General features: G+C 36.9%; 2 protein-coding genes across 2 annotated transcripts in view; both read right to left on the bottom strand.

Annotated features, from left to right (window-relative positions):
* LOC111460021 (endoglucanase 14-like) overlaps positions 1-2,851 on the bottom strand; it is a 5,460-nt gene extending 2,609 nt beyond the window's left edge. Inside the window, exons 1-4 of the mRNA XM_023103099.1 lie at positions 2,630-2,851; positions 480-893; positions 313-399; positions 75-227 (exon numbers count right to left, since the gene is read on the bottom strand). Coding sequence (XP_022958867.1) covers positions 75-227; positions 313-399; positions 480-893; positions 2,630-2,851 — 876 coding nt within the window. The remainder of the gene's footprint in view (positions 1-74; positions 228-312; positions 400-479; positions 894-2,629) is intronic.
* A 4,738-nt stretch (positions 2,852-7,589) lies between these two features.
* On the bottom strand, positions 7,590-15,858 carry LOC111460073. The gene is made up of 13 exons (XM_023103159.1): positions 15,151-15,858; positions 14,801-14,878; positions 13,244-13,401; positions 12,615-12,690; positions 11,869-11,918; positions 10,804-11,059; positions 10,407-10,541; positions 10,128-10,234; positions 9,869-9,922; positions 9,694-9,777; positions 8,920-9,083; positions 8,593-8,742; positions 7,590-8,050 (listed from the first exon to the last, which is right to left on the bottom strand). Exons 1-12 carry the CDS (start codon positions 15,434-15,436, stop codon positions 8,607-8,609), a joined length of 1,584 nt encoding a protein of 527 aa, XP_022958927.1. The 5' UTR covers positions 15,437-15,858; the 3' UTR covers positions 7,590-8,050; positions 8,593-8,606.
* Between the last annotated feature and the right edge of the window lie 1,599 nt (positions 15,859-17,457).

The raw sequence follows: 17,457 nt of genomic DNA, 5'->3' as shown, positions 1-17,457 counted from the left end.
TTCGTTCCTCTCTCCAACCGACATACGATCTCACACAGATCTTACGCTATAGTTTAGGGTAAATTATGACATACCTTAGCTGCAAGGATTTGAACACCAGCAAACTTGTCGTCCCAAGAGAACGCAGTTCTTGTCCCACCGGTATTACCAGACCCACCCAAATAGTTAAGGTAGGTTTGATCCCCAGTTGCACGATAAAGCCAAGCAGAAGCCCACAACAGTTCATCCTTAATTGTATCAAACATTTTCGATTAAATTAAGGAACAAAATCCAACAAACCCCATACTCGACCGAACCAAAAACAAAACGTACCTGAAATCCAGAGCTTGAATAGAACTTGCCTGCTACAGGAACACTATTTTGGTATAACCCTTGATTATTCCTTGCGAAATCAAAGAGCTATGAACAAAATAAAAACAACAAAATTTAGAAAACAAGACATTCCAATCGACATTCTTGAAGTTAAGAGTATCAGAAACCTGTTTTGCATGGCGAAGAAGCGTGTTGGAATAAGCAGGATTCGAAGACTTGAAAGCAACGGAGGCGGCGGCGAGAGCGGCGGCAGACTCTCCGGCGAGGTCAGAGCCGGGATGTTGGCTGTCGATCCGGAAGGAGGTGCGGGGCGTGGTCATGTCTTCGGGTCTCATCCAACAGCTATGATCTGAGTCGCCATCGCCGACCTCACAATACATCACATTGGGTTCTGTATGAGCCTTTAGTAAGTAATCCGTTCCCCATTTAATGGCGGTAAGAGCGTTTTGTAGTTCATGCTTGGCGCCAAGTTGGGCCTTGTATTCCACAACGCTCCATGATAGCATTGTCAATGTGAATGCCATTGGGAACCCGAACTTCACGTTGTCTCCCGCATCGTAATACCCTCCCACCAAATCTATCTGTTCACTTCAGATTTTGTCAGTTTACGATGATATAATCGAAATATGAATGGAAATCACGACATGCAAACGAAAAAATTTAAATCTTACACGGAACAACCTAACAACATAACAACAACAACAACGTAACGAACCAATCGACGTAAGTCTAGTTCTAATAGATATTGTCAGTTTTAGTCGGTTATATATGGTTGTATCCCTCGCAATTTTAACTTCTGTCTATTATAGAGAGGTTTCACACCGTTATAACGAATGCTTCGTTCCCCTCTACAATCGACGTGGGATCTCACAATCTACCTCCCTTGGTGGTCCAACGTCCTCGCATGGCACACTGCCTGATAATTGGCTCTGATACTATTTGTATCAGTCCAAGCTCACGATTTTAAATCGTGTTTCTCTACAATCGACGTGAGATCTCACAAATCCAGCTCCCTTGGTGGTCCAGCGTCCTCACATGGCACACTGCCCGATAATTGGCTCTGATACTATTTGTATCAGTCCAAGCTCACGATTTTAAATCGTGTCTGTTAAGGAGAGGTTGTCACACCGTTATAAGAAATGTTTTATTCCCCTCTCCAACCGATGTGGGATCTCACAATTCACTTCTCTTGATGGTCCAGCATCCTCGCATGGCACACTACCCGATAATTGGCTCTCATACTATTTGTATCAATTCAAGCTCACGATTTTAAATCGTGTCTGTTAGGGAGAGATTTTCACACCGTTATAAGAAATGCTTTATTCCCCTCCCCGACCGACGTGGGATCTCACAATTCACCTCCCTTGAGGGTCCAACGTCCTCGCATGGCACACTGCCCGATAATTGGCTCTGGTACTATTTGTATTAGCCCAAGCTCACGATTTTAAATCGTGTCTGTTAGGGAGAAGTTTTCACACCGTTATAAGGAATGTTTTATTCCCCTCCCCGACCGATGTGGGATCTCACAATTCACCTCCCTTGAGGGTCCAGCGTCCTTGCATGGCACACTGCCCAATAATTGGCTCTGATACTATTTGTATCAGTCCAAGCTCACGATTTTAAATCGTGTCTGTTAAGGAGAGGTTTTCACACCGCTATAAAGAATGTTTTATTCCCCTCCCCGACTAATGTGGGATCTCACAATTCACCTCCCTTGAGGGTTCAGTGTCCTCGCATGGTACACTGCCCAATAATTGGCTCTGGTACTATTTGTATCAGTCTAAGCTCACGATTTTAAATCGTGTCTGTTAGGGAAAGGCTTTCACACCGTTATAAGAAATGTTTTATTCCCCTCCCCGACCGATGTGGAATCTCACAATTCACCTCCCTTGAGGGTCCAGCGTCCTCGCATGGCACACTGCCCGATAATTGGCTCTGATACTATTTGTATCAGTCCAAGCTCACGATTTTAAATCGTGTCTATTAGGAAGAGATTTACACACCAATATAAGTAATGTTTCGTTCCCCTCTCCAACCAATGTAGGATCTCACAATCCATCTCCTTTGAGAGCCAGCGTCCTCACTGCCACACCGCCCGATGACTGGCTCTGATACCATTTGTAATGGTCCAAGCCCACCGCTAGCAGATATTGTCTGCTTTGGCCCATTATGTATCGTCGTCAGCCTCACAATTTTAAATCGCGTCTGTTAGAGAAATGTTTCCACACCCTTATAAAGAATACTCCGTTCCTCTCCCCAACCGACATGGAATGTCACACTTAAAACCTAGCTTTTTTACGCAAGTATTAAAACTTACGCCTGCATCTTTGCCATCATGGAGGCCAGAATCTCCACGCCATTGAACTCTTTGATTTCGGGGCAATTTTCCTGATCTTTGAGCCTCATAATACAGCAAAGACTTTGTTAAAGCTCCTTTATAGTCAACTCCAAGGCAGCCATGGATATGAGCAAGAACAACTCCAAGCCCAACCAGCATACCAACAATGCTACTCGAAGAGGAAGAAGAAGAAGAAGCCATATTAGCAATCTTTACAAATGTTGGTGAAGAAGAAGAACATAGGGTTGGTTTATATAGAGAAAGATTATGATGATATAATTACCATTGCCATATCAAACAAAAGGAAACCCTTTGGTTCCACAGTTTCTTTTGGTAAATTATTATTATTTTCACTCATTTCTTTATTTATGTTCTTCATCGTCTTCTCCTAAATTGACTAATTTATCATACTAACTCTTAAATTCAGCCCACAGTGAAAGGTCAGTTGCCATTTTTAAGCATTTTTTACTTCTCTCCCATTCTTCAGGAAAATACAAGATCAAGTTGCCTTTTTTTATCAAGTTTCTTTTTATATCAACTTTTACTTCAAACTTTTACTATCCAAGTTCCAACGAATGTTTGCATTATTTACCGTGTAAGACTAAGTTTTACCATCTTTACTTTAGAGATAAAAAGGGTTGAGATATGATTGAAAGTATTCAAACTACCAAGATTTTAGGAGATTGTTAGTAGATTTGAATTTATCTAGATTTCCATAATTTACTCTTTCTGTTCGGTGCCTATAAATATTGGAATTGTGTAACTCTGGTAAGTATTGAGTCAGAAAACAATAATAAAGCACTTAACTTTGATCTATTCCTATCTCTTTCAATATCCCTTTCCCAACAAATTTGGTATAGAGCCAAGTTCTTGTCAACACGAGAGTGAGTGATTATTTTTTTTTCACAAAACGAAAATAGCAGTAGCTGGTTTTTCTTTCTTTGCACCGTTGTTACCAATTTTTAATGGTGAGAAATATGAGTGGTGGAGCATCAAGATGAAAACCTTGCTCAGATCACAGGAGCTATGGGACTTGGTGGAGCACGGGTTCGTTGATGTATTAGAACCCACAATAGAAGTAAAGGAGAGACTAAGAGAAACCAAGAAAAATGATGTCAAGGCTTGTTCATTATTCAGCAATCAATTCATGAGACTATTTTTTCACGAATTGCAGCAGCAACCACATCAAAGCAAGCATGGTTAATTCTACTGAAGGAGTTTTAAGGAGATTCAAAGGTCATAAAAGTGAAATTGCAATCTCTAAGACGTGATTTTGAAACTCTGCTCATTACGAATGGTGAATCAATTGCTGACTTTTTGTCAAGAGCAATGGCAATAGTCAGTCAGATGCGTACCTATGGTGAGAAAATTTCAGATGAAACAATTGTTGCAAAGGTGTTGAGAAGCTTAACTCCAAAGTTTGACCATGTGATGGCTAAGAAACTAAGGATCTACCAATCCTTTTCGTTGATGAACTGATGGGTTCCCTTCAAGCTCATGAGTCAAGAATCAATAGATCATCAAGAAAGGAATGAAATAAAGGCACTACAAGTGAATGAGACAGCCAACAACGAAGGCAACGAAAGAGAAAACATTCCTTTAGCAAGTAGAAGTCGTAGAAAAGAATTTCGCAGCTTCCATGGTGGTTGTGATAACAGGGATAGATGGAGAAATGATGGACAAAGGTAGTTCAATGAACAATTGCAGAAGGTATGGGCACACAAAAGCGGATTGTTGGTATAAAGATCAACAAATGAATTCTGCAGCAGAAAATGAAGAAGGAGAAGAAAAGCTTTTCATGAATACCAAAGAAAGGTGACTTATGGTTTGTTGACAGTGGATGCTCGAACCATATGACAGGTACCAAATCCTTATTCCAAGAATTTGATAAGACGCAAAGAATTAAGGTGCAACTTGAAAATACAAAAGAGATGCAAGTTGAGGAAAAAGGCACAATGAAAGTCGAAATCAGTCATGGTAAGATAAAACTATTAGATAATGATACAAAAGAGATTATAGTTGAAGTTTCTCAAGATGAAGAGACAAGGGTCAACTCTAGTGATCTCCTAGTGCCTCCCTGTCAAATTCATCATCTCTAGCATCACTAAATAGCAACTCTTCTCTTGAAGAATTTTCGGATGAGACATATCCAAAGAAGTATAAATCTTTAGCTGACATATATGCATCATGTCAATTTGCTCTTACTGTTTCAGACCCTATGAATTATGAAGAAGCAGCTGAAAAAGAAGAGTAGAAGAAAGCCATGGTAGAAGAGATGCAGTCCATTGAGAAAAATGGAACATGGGAGATGGTTGACTTATCAAACGAAAAAAATGCAATCAATTTGAAATGGGTGTTCGAGACCAAATTTGCACTAAATGGAAGCATACAAAAGCATAAGGCTCGTCTTGTAGCAAAAGGGTATGCGCAACAAGGTATAGATTTTGAAGAAACTTTTTCTCCAGTAACTCATTTTGAAACTGTAAGAACTATTCTAGCATTAGCAGCAGAATTGCAGTGGTTGGTTTATCAATTGATGTCAAGTCAGCATTTCTTAATGGAAATTTATAAGAAGAGGTCTATGTAACACAACAAGACGGATTCATAAAGAAAGACAAAGAAACAAATATATACAAGTTGAGAAAGGCATTATACGGGTTAAAGCAGACCCCTCGAGCTTGGTATAGTAAGATTGATGGATATTTAAAAAAAAAAAAAAAAAGATACACGAGAAGTGAGAATGAGCCTACTTTATATGTGAAGAACGAAGGTAAAAGTGATTTCATCATTATTTGCCTATATGTTAACGATATCATTTACACTAGCTCTTCTAACTCTCTTTTAGATAAATTTAAGTCTTAAATGATGAGTGAATTTGAGATGTCGGATGAGTCTATTACACTATTTTCTTGGTCTTGAAGTATATCAAGTTGAAGATGGGATTTTTATTTCACAAATAAAATATGCCAAAGATATTATGAGTAAATTTAATTTGGTATGCTTAATTGTAAGCATGCAACTACACCTATGAATATTAATGAGAAATTACAACATGAGGATGGAGCAGAAATGACAGATGTTAGAAGGTTCAAGAGCTTGTGGGCGGACTAATTTACTTAACCGACACACGACCCGACATTGCATTTCCTATTGGTATTATTTCTAGGTTTATGCAACATTCTTCAAAGGTTCATTATGGAGCAGCAAAAAGAGTCTTACGTTACATTGCCGGAACTATGGAGTATGGAATTTGGTATTCTAAATCCTCTAATTTCAAACTATGTGGATTCACCGATAGTGATTGGGCAGGATCATTAGATGATAGATGAAGCATTTCAGCCAATATTTTCACTTTAGGATCAAGAATGATCACTTGGAGCTCAAAGAAGCAACCAACAGTGGCGTTGTTAACGTCAGAAGCAGAATATGTTGCAGCAACTTCAGCAGCGTGTCAAGCTATTTGGCTAAGAAGAATGGTAGCTGATCTTCAACAAGAGCAAAAAGGGGCAACAAAGATATTTTGTGATAACAAAGCAACTATTTCTATGACAAAGAATCCAGCATTTCACAGTAGAACAAAACATATTGAACTTCGACATCACTATATTCGTAATCTTGATGCAGAGGAAGAAATTGTCTTCGAATATTGTAACACCAATGAATAGTTAGCAGACAAACTTACTAAGGCTTTGTCAAAAGAAAAATTTTGCTACTTCAAACGATTAATTGGCGTTTGCAACTTTGAATCAATAGTAGTGTTGAGATATGATTCAAAGTATTCAAACTACCAAGATTTTAGGAGATTGTTTGTAGATTTGAATTTATCTAGATTTCTGAAGGTTAGTATATAAGCCTATAAATATTGAAATTGTGTAACTATTAGTATTGAGTCAGAAAACAATAATAAAGCACTGTACCTTTGATCAATTCATATCTCTTTCAATATCTCTTTCCCAACAAAAAATTGGTTGGAACACGGGAGAGTATAGATAAGAAAACTGTGTAAGACATCGAGAATCCTTTGAAGATTATTTGAAAAACTATATACATTTTCATGTTTGAACGGTAACATTTTAAAATGATTATGAATGATTTAATACATGTTTGGAGTAAATTTGAATAGGGGCGTTCAAAAAATTTAATGACTCAAAAAAACTCGATTAACCCAACCCGACATGCATGCGAAAAGGTTAGGTTATCAAACTCCTCGCTTCTTGAAATTGAAGACTATCACTAAAAACCAACCCGAATTCTTTCCGAATACTTAACGGGATTTATGCCCTAAAGCCTCGTCATTAATTATTTAGTTTTTAAAAATTATTTTATTATTTTATTTATAATTTAATTGTTATTCATGGTATGAAAATCCAAGGTTATACGATCAAGTAATAACCGAAAGAGTCTATAGTATATAGTGTCTTATCCTGGTAACACTATTGAGAGTCTATAGTATATAGATACAGTTGGGTGTCTTATCCTGATAACACTATTGAAAGTCACTATTGATAGGATCCACTTTGTAATCGTTATAAATAATTTGATCCAAATCGTTCACAATTCATGTGAAGTCATGTAAGTGGAATATCCTATACAATAAGTTTGTATAAGACTGGACCAAGAAATATTTAATCTATCTTTATAAATTCTTTTATAAATTCGTTAATTGAGAAGATTAATATTTCACGTGATAATCATATACGACTATATACATTTGTAGAGAATGTTCATATTTTATTTCTATTTCGATATTCAAATTTAAAGAAATAATTGAATTCAATCACATGGATAACTTATTTTTCCATAAAATCTTAAATTCTTCCACCTGTAATTACAAAATAACTTAAAGTTCAACAATGACACTAACATGAAAAAGAATTGAAAATATACCTATAACATATCTTGATGCACACATACCAAGAAAAAGAAACAAAAAAAAAAAAAAACAAGAGGGTAATGGATTTAGTGCCTTATTCTAAAATTTTAAACCAGGAAATTGGTAGATTAAAGGGAAATAGTTGAGCAGGGAATCAGAAAATATATAAAGATTTTAAACACATTCAGAAATTTCAAAAGAATGTTGGGAATTCCTATTGCTTTTTTCAAGCAAAAACCAGATTCATATTTTGAATTGGAGAGGACCTAAGAATGGCATCCTTAGCACAACCAGAGGAAAATACTATGAAGCTTCTGGCGATGAAATGCAACGCAACGTATAGCGGTCAACCTGCGATGTCAATGGTCTACACTCTCGTCGTCGCCATCTTCTTCGGGCAGTTCAGTTCGACATTCGCATTTTCTTGATGTTGGTTTCTTCAAAAAAAAGAAGTCCTGGCAGCGAGACGTCGAGAGGATGCTAAAATTGCTAGAGAAATCTACAAATCCTTCATTTGACATAAGCCCCTGCATGATGCATAAAGGAGTTCAAATTATCTATATATCTCGTCAACATCTGAAACCAAGCACATCCCGTCAAAAACCAAAAGAGCATGAGGGAGCCCAAAAGGTAACACTATAAAAGAGTCTCCAATCCAACAGGGATCAAATTTGAAGCCAAATTGGCATCGATAATTACAAGACTAACCCCATGAATCCTTGATCCTTACCCGCTGCATTTTCGAGGACGCTTCACTAAGCAATTAGAGATCCTAATTGAACTACTTGACAAATATTATTGCAAAACATGAGTGCATAGAAACCCAACTTTCTTCGCTATAATTCCCAATTCCTAAAAGAAAATTCATCATCCTAAGATGGAAAAAAAAAAAAAGTAAGGATGGCACAAATGGAGATATCTGGTGAACACTTTGCCAAACAAGATCAAGTATACCTAGAATTTTTTATGTTTTTTTTCTTCTTTTTTTTTCGTTATTGGGCGAGATGGAACAAGAAAAACGCGAAGTTGTACTACTACTTGGGGGTATATAACAAATTTAATCAGTTACCATCAGGCGTGCTTTCACAAGGGCTCCAAAGGGAAAGGTCTATCATTTCGGTTCTGAGCAGTTGCAGTGCTAGATGGAGGTGCATGCACAGTGATTGGAAGAATCCATTCGCTTTTTTCTCTTGCTTCAATCAAGAGAGGATGCTCATATCTGAAATGGTGAAATTTGAAGTGAAGTATATGGAAAATCGTTAACAATTCTTAGGTTAGTGATAATATCAGAAGTAATCAATATTCAGCTACATAACAGTGTAAAAACTATCATTTCATTTACGCTAACTAGTGAGTGTAGGTACTTGGGTGGTACTAGAAATTTTTGGGTCAGTACCTGGTCCAATCCACATTCTTGGGGGTGGTAAAAAATTCAAAGCGGAGTGCCCACTGCAAAGATACATGTGGAGTGGAAAAGGACATAGGCCCATTTATGGGAATTGAGAAAAGAAAGCTTGTCTGAATCAAATCAGCAACAACCTCAAAATGATCACTTTGAACCTACAAACAAAATGCAATGAATATGTTTAGAAAAATAAGCTAGTGACGTATACAAACTGAAAGAGAGATATCCCTTAAAGCATCATCTCCCATCCGAAAACAACACAACATAGAGGTCCCATTACTCCATTAATGGAATAAATGCGCCTATTGTACCACCTCATCCAATACCTCCACCAATCACAATTTCCCAAAGTATTAGCTGGGGAGGGGAATTAGATAGTCATTATCTCTTGGTCAGACAACAGAAAATGTTACGGCCACATCCATACACTTCATGACATTCGATACCATGAGTAAATATACATTATTTTGTAAGGAACATTTTTTCTTCTGCCAAAAAACTTGTACATGAGTGGTGTAGAACCAAAAGGAATTACAGAAACGATCTTCAATTGTTTTCAAATATGTGTGTGTGTGTGTGTATCAAAGAGGGCTAGAAGCAAAGAAAAAGAAATAAACTATATTCTCAAAAGAATAAGCCAAAAACTTCTTAGGTTTCTAAGCAAAAGAACCCACAAGGAGCCAAGATGATGTCCACAAAACCAGACAACGACACAATCAAACTACGATACTCTTCTCCACTTTTCAGAAAAAATAAAAAAAGTACCTTCACAATTGTTGGAGAATTCCTCCGAGAAGGGTGGACGAAACGGCGAGATACAGTCTCTGAAGTCTCCAAAGTTATTGATGCCTGGAAAAAAAGATCTATTAATGCATCACCTACTGAAGTTAACTAGTACAGTGCTCTGACCAACTATTTCATATTTCAATACCATAATTACCTCAAGGCATCTCCTCGCTCCATCTTCATGAAAAAAGGTAAGAGTTCCACCTATCTGATTCATCAAGTTTGAAAAAGAAGAAAATAATTAACCTTCATCAGTAGAATGGGATAGCCTGTTAGTTGACTCAAATTTGGAGCATGTTGATCCTTTTTTTTCCTCTCACGTCAGGGAGGAGGTAAGGGAAAGGGAACAGAATAATGAAAAATTATAAACTAATTAAAAAGGATCAACTGATCATAGAGAGGAAAAAATTTACCATGTCACTAAAATAATAGGTTGAATCAGAATTTTTTGGGCAAAACCTAAGCAATACTTGTTCATCTACCCTGATATTGTAAGATCTTCCTCGAATAAAGCCTTCTGCTGCAAGAAATTTTTGCAGAAAATTAGTTTCCATTATTTGTTTGATAATATCATGACAACAAATAAAACTAAATGATAACGAGAAGGCATTTTGTAGAAAGTAGAATGACAAAGGGAGTAAATTTATCATTTTCCGCAGGGAGTAAGGGAGGCAAGAAAGTTAATAATTTACATGCTACAGGTTCAATAATTTTAGGCATTGGTGAAGATGCTACTCCAACATCATCATCTGTTAATTGATTCTTCTCAAAGCTCAACGCCTGGCTGGGTGAGACGGCTGCAAATGACTTCTGAGATGATGCAACATCTGCTTCAACAGAAAACCTGTCACTAAGAAAATTGTAGTCTCTAGACCAAATAACATTTGGCCCCCCTTATTGCATGAAATAAACGCTACAGAATAAATAATCCAGTCACTCTTTTTTTAGACATACATGAAGACGCACGCACTTATTATCTCCCTTTTGGAGATAATTAATTCTATTACCATTCATATTAATTGGGACAAGGGAAACAAATGATAAGTCAAATGCCTTGAAAAAAAATACGGGCATTCCATATAAACCCACCGGCAGAATCATATAGGACCTCAGCAACAGAGACCCTAGGACGTGCAACATTAGGAGATAAACTTAATCGCTCTCCTTCAATAAAAGGAGCATCCTTTATTGAAGATCTTCCAGCAGATGACTGCAATGACAGTGAACTTCCAAAGGTTCTAAGAAAAGGTTCTCTCATTGGATTGTATGACGAGACAGATGAGATCTCATCCCTTGAGCTATCATATCCTTCATCAATGCCATCATATATATCATTTGCTCTGATCTGTAAGGAAAAGGCTGTATATTCATATCAAAGAAAAAGGACTGAGGTTCAAAACCCAACATGAATTAAAATGCATTATTTTGAAGAATACACTACAGCCTGATATACACTTGCAACTCAAAAGCACCTGAAGACGTGTAACAAATGATTAATGATCAAAATTTTCTTTACCATACATATCATTTGGACCATGATTATACATCATTATTTTGTTCCAGATGCTTCAAATGTTCCAATTTCATCTTTAATGTCAAAACTTTCAATCAAATCACTCCACAATAACAATGTTGAAATTAAACAACGTAATAATAATGTGTCATTGGAATGTACATGAGCTAATATATTTGTAAATATCAAATATCCACCCCTCAGTTCTATCTGATTTAAAAATCTAATCGACCCTACCCAAATTAAAAATACTCATTTGTCTCGATTACTAAAAGATAAGAAATGGAGGTGACGGTTTCCAATCATTTATTGGACATCAGGGAACTTTTAGAACATCACAAACGAAGATAGGTATGTGATTAAAAAAATTAATGTTGCATCACATCATTTCAGTCACTACTCCGTTACTCAATTTTAATGATGTCATGAAGAAGGAATTTAACTGGAATTTTGTAAAACAATAAGGATAAAAATTAAAACTTTTAAAAAATTGAGAACAATATTAAAAAATTGTGCATATTTTGATAATTAAATAATATAATAAGCCTTTCCCTACCAAGTCAAAAACCACCGATGACAAGAACAAATGAAATAATAAAACAACATTATTTATCAGCACTTAAGGCTGCTATGTAGCATACCCAGTCAGCGTCGCCTTTCATCTCTTTCCAAAATACATCCATTTGAAATGCTGCAGAAGGAACAACCGTTGATAAACATTGAATTACAAGCAAATTTATCATTCTATCATAATCGTGCTGTAGAAACCAAACAGATTTGATACTTCTGAAATAAAAGAAAAAAAAACAAATTATTGGCAATGAATATTAGATAGATAGTATCAATTTAGTATTCTGCATACAGTTGTAAACATAAAACATATGTCAACACCATTCAGTTACTACCATCCTTGTATCTGCCAAAGATAAGAGGGAACTAGAAAATAAAGATTTTTTTCAGATCTCAGAAGCACCGCAATATGATACCTAATACAGGAGAAGGTCTACTGATAAGATATGCTGCATTAGAAAAGAGAAACAGATTTCATTGATGCATGAAATAAAGGGGTAAAAACCCCAACACACCTAATGGTGGATTATACGGAAAGAAAAGAAAAAAAAAACTCCTTTTGGAGATTAACGAAGATAGACTGTAAACATTAGAAGGGTGTTTACATCTACACCAATATAAAGCGTGAAAAATGATCAAATCCATAAAGTAATCAAAGGTATAGAAAGTATCGCTGAATATGAGTCATTCGTTTCTCCCCCACAGAAACCAGAGAAAGACTCGGTTCAGAGCAAGCCATGGAAACCACGTTGAACTTCTAAATGGATGCAATGAAATATGCAACTTTCACAACTACAACAGAGAGAAGAATTATCACCATCATTTTGACCTTCTTCCATTAGCATGCCATTAGTTTTCTGAGTGACCCACACTTGCAATGGAACCCGAGCTTCCTACATAGATGGGAAATGAAGTTAGATAATATTTTAACAAGAAATACAGAAAACACACATAGGAAGGAAAAGGTCAGGTGTTGTCTTCCAATTCTCTAGTCCAAACAGAAATCCATACGATGACTTCTTGTCTGTGATTGAAAATTTTGTGCTATAAACTATCTTTAAACAATAAGATTTGAAAATGCAATTAATAAAAAAACTAAAAGAAAAAAGAAAAGACGTACGTAATCTTATTGTGGTACCAGCGAAAAGTTGATGCATTGTAAAAAAATTTAAAACCTATGTTTATTATTCTAGAAAAGAAATACCTATTCAAATGTGCATTTGGATAAGATGGACAAATTAGACAGTTGCAGGGATTCGGGCATGAAAAGTATGAGAGAAAGTACTACATCAGTGATAGTGTAATAATTGAGAAGAGCATTGTTCTACAAAAAGAAAAAAAAACAAAGTGTAAAACAGGTTCCAGCCGCTGTTCACTGAATTTTCATTCACATCGAATCAAACAATGAATTTTCACTCATATTGAAACAAGTTAATGTGAACAAACCATTTCTATTTGATCCTTCAGTGACTCTTTATGAGATCGACCATTTTCCTGTGTTAGCCATTGTCCGAGTAATGTACTTTTAACATAATACATATAACGAATAGTGGCACCCTTGTAAGATGGTGGTATGCGGCTAGGAAGCATTGTTCGAACCTCATCTGTAATAGCACTAAACATTTTTAGAATCACTTTACATAACCAGAATGGTAATTAAAGCAAGGAAATAAAAATGAAACCTCATTATAAGACAACAAGTGTTGGGTGTTAATTCATTCCTCTGAATGAGCTTTTTTCTTTATTTTAGCTCCTTTGGTGGATTTCACCTTCTATTTCAACCCCTGTTTTAATTTTTTTTTTTTTTTTTTTTTTTTTTTTCCCTTTAGTGCATCCCATATAGGAGGGGTGGCTCTCGAAGCATCAAAGCTAGACAGAACCTTCCAGAGAACCAAGTCTGAACATAAACAGACTCAGCAATGACTAGTACGCCATATTGCATACCAATCTTGGAAAACCACACACAAGTAAGGTATCACTCACAGTTTTTTATTTTTTTATTTTTTTATTTTTTTTTTCTTTTTCTTATAGGAAACAAAAGAAACTTTCATCAGATTGAAACAAAGACCAAAAAAAGGTGATGAGGAATCAACCCAAGTGGGATTACAAAAATTCCACCAGTTGGCTTTAAATAAAGAAAAATTACAGTTACAAAAGAAATACCAAAGAGTTCCTAAAGGGAGATCTAAAAAGTTATCATGTTCTAAACCTACTCCTTATTTCTAGAGTTTGTTTGATATCTTCTTTTTTTTTTTCTTTTTTTTAAAAATTTTTGGGTTACAACTAATCAAGCCTTCATTGAGAACAAATGAAAGAATACAAAGGATAATTACAGAAAGCCTTAAACACCAAAGCATAAAGAGAAACATGAAACCTAACAAGGGACCACACATTGTCCCCAAGTCCATCAACCCGTCTAAAGATTCTATTGTTCATCTCAACCCAAAACCCCACAAAATCACACAAATCTCAACAAGCCACAAGAATCGTCTCTTTTTGCAAAAGAGCAGATGAAGAAGGAGCTCTTCGACCATGGAAATAAATCCATTAGGCCAAACTAAGTGAAAACCAAATGCCTCAAAGAAACAAGTCCAAAATGGAAAAGTGTAATCATAGATTCACAATAGGTAATTAAGATCCTTAGCCACACCTCTACAGAGGATACAACACTAAGGCCCTATTCAGCGAGGCATCTTCCTCAAAACCCAATACAATACCTCTACTATCTAGCTTCCAAATAATAGTATCATACTCCAATTTAATATTTTGGCAGTTCAGAATTTGAAAAGAGGAATTCACATCCTAATTCCAACAATCTTATACTGAAGCCACCATGTCATCTCACATTATGCTGAACTTCAAAATGCAACCGTAATGTACAGTGTACTAAGAATTAAACCAAGGTAATGACGGTGGCAAAATATGAAATAAGTAATATTCAAGTGAACGACGTGCATATCAACTGAGATACAGAAATGCAGTGCATAGAACACATGGGCTTACATGACTTGGTAGCCCCCGAAGATATTATCTGATTTGAAACTATTGATTGCACCGAGCAGTCCATGAAAACGTGTTCACCTGACAAGACCAAAAGGCATGAAATTGAAACTACGTCAGCTAGGAAAAGCCATGCATCTTTTAGAACCACACAAAGTCTAAAAATGTGACGAGTACTGATTTCCTTTCAGTTATGCAAAAAAAAAAAACTGCCTTTGGATGAAATGTCTCTCAGACTGAGAGATAGTTTACTGAACAACATTACAAAAGCGAACAGCCACGAATAGCAACCACACATTACACAAGGAAAAGGCAATGGTTGAGAACAATGTCGTATAGAAGGGACTTGGAACCTCTCCGTTGTCTGGATCCAGGGATTGGCTTCTGAGTGCTAAACCACTGAGCGTCCAACTTCCGGAGCCCAATAATCTCAAAACGAAGCCGCTCAATCAAAAGAGAGCAGTCCAATTGAGCGACAGAGGAGCAAATTTCAACGGTAACAACAACAGGATCGCCAGGCCGATACACATCTTTATCGCAGCGAAGTTCAAAACCAGGAAGAACCTCGCTCTTCACCGACTCCTCGACCTTTTCAGCAGCAGCACCAACTCCGAAAATGGAAAACCTAGATCCGAACATTGGCCTCTGCTTACGATACCACTTTTCCACTTCCTCTACGTCTTCTTCGGGAGTTTCCGAACGTACACACGAGACCGAAAAGCTGAAGCTAAAGCCGAAACCAAAATCGAATTCGATCCAGATCAAATGAAAATTTCTGGAAGCGAACAGTGTGAGAACGCGGAATTGAATACGGGACAGATCTCGAAGATGGAAGAGAGCTTGATGAAGACTGAGGAGAAATGAGACGAGATTTGTGATGAGATTTTGGCGATTTCTTCTTCTTCGCCGTCGTCGTCTTCTTCTTCTTCGTGGGTTCTGTTGCAGATTCAGTCACAAAGCTCCTTCAACCCCCCGCCAAATTACAGACTCAGATACGGCCTTTCCCTCTGTAATCTGCATTCGTTTTTCTTTTTTCATTTTTTTTTTTTTTTCTCTCTCTCTCTCTCAAAAAATCGTTAAAAATGTGAAGATTTTCGAATATATTTGCCTCAAGATGCCACGTGGGCTGCCACGTACTCAGTCTCTATTTCCTATTTATATTTTTTAATATTAAGTTTGAATATTATAAAAGTTGTTATTTAATTCTTTCTAAAAAATGCAAAATTAGAGTTTGTAGCAAAGTTCATGCCTAAATAATTTTGAGATGTTGGTATAAATATTACCGACTTTTTTTTTACTATTATTTCTCGTAAGCGTGTGGATAATATCGGCTAGCGATAAGTTTAAAATATTACAAATGATATCAGAGTCAGATACTGTAGTGTCAGCAAGGACACTAACCCCAAGAGGATGTGAAAATCTATCCCTAATAAATGTGTTTTAACTCACAACGATACGTAATAGGCCAAAACGAACAATATCTTCTAACCATGGGTTTGGGCTCTTACAAAGGAAGAGTCAGTTATTTAGCATAAAGAGAACTAGACTTCTTGCTCCGCTAACCTGCACATAGCTCAACTAGTTAAAAGTGTGATGTCTCACATTGGTTGGGGAGGAGAACAAACCACCATTTACAAGGGTATGGAAATCTTCCTTTAGCAGACACGTTTTAAAGCCTTGAGGGGAAGCCCGAAAGGAAAAACCCAAAGAGAGGACAATATCTGCTAGTGGTGGATCTGGGTCGTTACAAAAAGCATATACTTTCGATCAATAGGTCAGAAGTTTGAATATCTATCCCCACAAAATTCAAAAGGAGAGAGAAGTAGACTTCTCGAGGGCTCAACTAGTCAAAACATATATCTCGATCAATAGGTCAGAAGTTTGAATATCTATTCCCACAAACTCAAAAGAAGAGAGAAGTAGACCTCTCGAGAGTTTGATAGTTACACAACATTTTCTTTCTCGATAGTTCAACTGTAAGATCCCACATCGTTTGAAGAGGTGAACGAAACATCCTTATAAGGGTGTGGAAATCTCTCTCTAATAGACGCATTCTAAAGCTACAAAGCTGATACGTAACGGGCCGAAGCGAACAATATCTACTAGCAGTGAGCTTAAACTGTTACATCGACCTAACGTGTACGATACACCCCTCAGGAACGTGCTAAATCATGTTGCAGCAAATAAAACCAACAAGATTGAAAGGAGTATATATAACCCAATTGAGTTTTGCAAGTTTGAATGAACTGAACCGGATAGCGGACAGCTAATGCGTTCCACTTATTGAACAGGGTTCTATGGTCGGTCCGCGACCCCTGGATACCGAAGGCGTCCTTGGAGTGATCTCGTAGTTCCTACGGGGTAGAGACGATGGGGTCAGTCCATGGATTTTCCTTCCTTTTGCCCCATTACAATCAAAGGGATGATTTGGGAAGGCCAAGACATGAGTTGGCTAATAGCAAGGCTGGCAGATAAGAAAGAGCAGAATTCAAAAACTAACATAGCTGCTTTCATGTCCAAGTGACACAACAACATGGTGGGGGACAGCCACAGGCATATAACCCTCTATAACAAAAGCTGCCCATCTTTCCTGGCATCACTCTTTATTTTGGAATGTGTACAAGGATATTGCTGCTGATGCATTGTATCACTGCTTCAAA

Source organism: Cucurbita moschata, unplaced genomic scaffold (assembly GCF_002738365.1).
Source record: "Cucurbita moschata cultivar Rifu unplaced genomic scaffold, Cmos_1.0 Cmo_Scf00023, whole genome shotgun sequence".
In the NCBI taxonomy this organism is placed as follows: Eukaryota; Viridiplantae; Streptophyta; class Magnoliopsida; order Cucurbitales; family Cucurbitaceae; genus Cucurbita; species Cucurbita moschata.
The sequence above is the reverse complement of the archived record's forward strand: the minus strand, read 5'-3'. Positions and strand labels throughout refer to the sequence as shown.